Here is a 3889-nt window from a genome sequence, read left to right as displayed (position 1 = left end):
TTCAGCAGTTCACAGAGCATGGGCTACCCATACAAAATAACTGGAAAAATAAGGCACTGAATTTGATGCTCTGATAATATTTTACATCTTTCCTGTATAGCCCACATCTTACAGGCCTTTTCCACACAACACTCTGACATTTCACTGAAGGAAATACACGAATACATACTATAATTATTGATGAATGAAATGGTTAAGATCAACAACACATTTCTTTTTATCACAATAACAAGTCAATATGGCTGCTGTGAAAAAGTCTGTTCCCCATGTGTTCAACCAAACAGGGGCCCATCACCTGTGGGTGGTTGGGAGAGATGATAAATGGGGTGGACACCACTTCACTAAGTCACTGCATATTACACAGGATTATAGGAAAATAAGTGATGGTGAGGAAGAGCGGGTTGAGAAAATCACGTGTGTAACAGTTAAAGGGATTAAATAAAAGTTGTTAATTGTGAATCCTGAAAATCTGTAAAATATTATAACAATTTACGTTAAATATAAATGATCTGTTAAATATAGTTGGCAAGCTTACTTGCAGTATGACTTGACTTAAATATATACATGTCACTGTTACAATGTGAGGTGCAGGTGAAAAAACAACACAGGGAGAGGGGGTTTTCTTTAAAAAATAAACAGAAGTTTTATTTCTTAGCCTTCCATATTCTTTTACAGGAACACAAAACTTCATGCCTGGTGCTGCGTTCACCAGCAAGGAACAAACCCAAATGCCCCCCTCCCCTTTAAAACATTAGAACAGATATCTACATTATCAACAGAATGTGAAGAGGTTACAGTGATTAGTTATGTTAAAGATTGAATGTATTGCCTTTCTAGATACTGAATTTAGCATGCCAACCTTCAACTGTAGCGGGGGTCTGACCCTGGGGTACTGACCCTTATTTTTTTAGATACACAACTGACTGTATATCTAGGTTGCATGGACCCAGTATAGAGGTGAAATGCTACCCCCCATTTCTTTAGAAAATATGGATAGGCAAAAAAAATTGCACTTTTAATATGTCCTAAGTATAGTCTGAGCTAAAAGCCTGATTTTTACGCATACTGATCATTTTGAACCTCACATAGACAACTACTGCCAAAATCATCACCACAAAGCCGACGATGCCAAGAGCCAGGGGAACATACGAAGGGGAATCTGTGGGGAGATAACAGTGGAAAAATATTTGTATTAAACAGTCATTTCAAATTATTATAATGGTCATAGACAGTCACTTGAACGAAAGCTAACCAATTTCTGATTTTATATTTTGACTCAGCCCACTCAAAAAGTACCACTATGAGTTTATGTAAAATTTGAGGGAAGGATATGAACATGAATTATATCTATCCGTCCTTCTTACATACATTTTTGGGACAAGCTGATGGTGACAAATGTTGAGGGTCCAGCAACAGTTTGCAGTTTACAGGTGTAATTTTTTAATAGATCCTCATCTGACACCTTTTTGAAAACTAGAGATGCCGTCATCTTTATCCCGTCAGCATTTCTTTCCCTCGAAAGGAAAGGGAAAGTACAGGTGTTAGTTATGATAGGTGTGTGTGAATATCTGGCTATGGACTGTATAACATTTGAACTTGCCGGTATATTTGTATGAAACATTTACTTTGTGTAATTGTAGAAAACGGGAAAGCTGCTGTTTGTTTCCACAACTAAATCACCGCTGAACCAGAAGACCTCATCAAAGTCCGAATCCATGACTGCTTCACAATCAATCACCTTTGGAGAGCCTAGAAAAAAACATAGTTTACACAGTTCCATAATTTGTTCATTTAGTAAGAGGGTAAATGCGTGCGTTCATCCATGTGTGTGTATCCACGCTTCAAGATTTATGCTCACCCAAATTTACATGAATTACATCACTTTTTGGTGATATGATCACTGGAGAATATCGAAGTTTATCTGGGTGAAAGAAGGTGGAAACATTTTACATAGTAATTTCTTCAAAATAAAAAAGGAAACAGTAAGGTGTTTTTCTTACCCTTTGGTTGGATATCAAGCACCACTGTAAAGGTCATGTTATATATTTGTCCATAATAGAGGTAAGATCTGGTACAGGTGTAGACACCATGGTCCTTCTCTTCAACACTTAAGAAGTAATTGGCTTTTGGCGTTGACTCGCCTTCCTACAAGAACAATGTCATTTTAAGCATACAATGAATATAAACAGCCTTAAATATAAAAAAATCACATTCAAATTCTACTTGAGCCACAAAACCGCAAAATAGATGTAAGCCTTCACCAACTATTCAAGTTAATTTGGATTTTACATTCACGTCCATCCAAAATGTTATCACTTCATTATTTTATTGTTTAATTCCAAAATTAGCTCTTGGAATATGGCAAGTGTTTTGTGACGTCAGAGAACTTGAGGATGAACCACCAAAATCGTATCAGTTCATCGTTGAGTCAATATATCCAATGCCTTCCTGAGATATGGCATGATAATGTAAAAACAAATAATGTATAATGCAAAATACAGCTTTTAATTTCCCAATAAAATCAAGAATATCTTGAGTCGACTTACCTTGTACCATACAACGCCATTGCTGGTAATGTTGGGGGTGGTTGCAGCGGGTGTGTTCACATCAGGACAATACAATGTGCAGGCCTCTTGTGAGTGACATACCATAGGGTAATGGCTCCTCTGCTCGCACCCTTTGGACTGTTTTGTACATACTCTCAGTCTGAAACCAAGGTGGGTGCTGGTATTGCTGTCATGTAAAAAAGATTAATGAAAATATTTCACATTTAGGTTTTAAACATCTTGCACATGTTCTTAAAATAAGATAGAGACGGCTTCAAGGAACAGATTCTTAGACAGACATTCATGGTCCCCATGAAGTCTGGACTGGTCCATGACTTGGATGGATTTGAGTGAAAAGACTTGTCCGCCAAGGAGGTTATAAAAATCTGTTTACATGTCCGAACTATTTATGCCAACTTCAAATCCTTGCTTAATGTCAGATTCTGATCCAAAACACATTAACGGTGGTAAATGGGGGAATAGGATTGATTGTAAAAGAGGAATACTCTTTATTATTTGGTTTTGACTTTACCCCAGAGAGCATGAGTAATTCCCCTGATGGTTTGCAGTGGCGTTGAGAATCACCAGGCTCCTCCCATGAACCAGCAGGTCCCTGTGCCTCTGCTCAGCTGACGACATGTTGGGGGTCTGATCCATTTCCTGGCTGGGGGGACTGGTCCAGATCAGCTCAGCATCACAGTGATTATCCTCTCCATTCAGGGGGCAGTACAGCGCCACCATCTCACCAGCCTTCACATAAATCACTCTGGGGCTCCGGGGACACACACCTGCAAATGAGTGTCACACATTTGTTGTTAATTGTACTTCCATTACCTATATACATGTATATGAATGTGTTTATGGGCCTTCAAAAATTAACTAACAGATTGAAAAGTAATATTTTATGCTCAAAGGGTATGGGAAATTAGTTTTCTAATTAAAAAATCAGTAAATGGACTGCTGTCAATCAATCAAAGCATAGCTTCAACTCTGAATTAAAAGGATGTTATTAAAGGAATAGTTATACATTTGCAAAGTATGTTATTACCTGCCATGATTAAGATGATAGACACCACTCTTATGTCTAAAGAATATGAAGCTACAGCCAAATTCTTCTTATATTAATGCAAAGTGAAAATAATAATAACCAACCCTGGAATCTTGTTCTCACCCAAAAGTAACCACACCCAGGAAAGAAATAGTCTTGCACATGACTTCTTGTAAAACAAGAAATGATATGTATCTTTACACCTTGGTTTTTGCGCAGATTTAAAAATGTGATTTTTAAATTAAAAAAGGTTCATATTTATCGTAAAGACATGAAACTCAATCAATCAATCAAT

The 3889-nt window shown here is 37.3% G+C and overlaps 1 protein-coding gene across 1 annotated transcript; it reads right to left on the bottom strand.

Annotated features, from left to right (window-relative positions):
- Positions 1 to 618: 618 nt before the first annotated feature.
- Positions 619 to 3338, bottom strand: LOC104949740 (interleukin-1 receptor accessory protein-like). Its single transcript, XM_010776150.1, has 7 exons — positions 3079 to 3338; positions 2547 to 2733; positions 2001 to 2145; positions 1859 to 1921; positions 1626 to 1749; positions 1369 to 1514; positions 619 to 1159 (listed from the first exon to the last, which is right to left on the bottom strand). The coding sequence occupies exons 1-7, from the start codon at positions 3285 to 3287 to the stop codon at positions 1026 to 1028; spliced, it is 1008 nt and encodes a 335-aa protein (XP_010774452.1). The 5' UTR covers positions 3288 to 3338; the 3' UTR covers positions 619 to 1025.
- Between the last annotated feature and the right edge of the window lie 551 nt (positions 3339 to 3889).

This window comes from Notothenia coriiceps, unplaced genomic scaffold (assembly GCF_000735185.1).
Source record: "Notothenia coriiceps isolate Sejong01 unplaced genomic scaffold, NC01 NC01_scaffold00016731, whole genome shotgun sequence".
Classification (NCBI taxonomy): Eukaryota; Metazoa; Chordata; class Actinopteri; order Perciformes; family Nototheniidae; genus Notothenia; species Notothenia coriiceps.
This window is presented reverse-complemented; position numbering and strand designations above follow the sequence as displayed.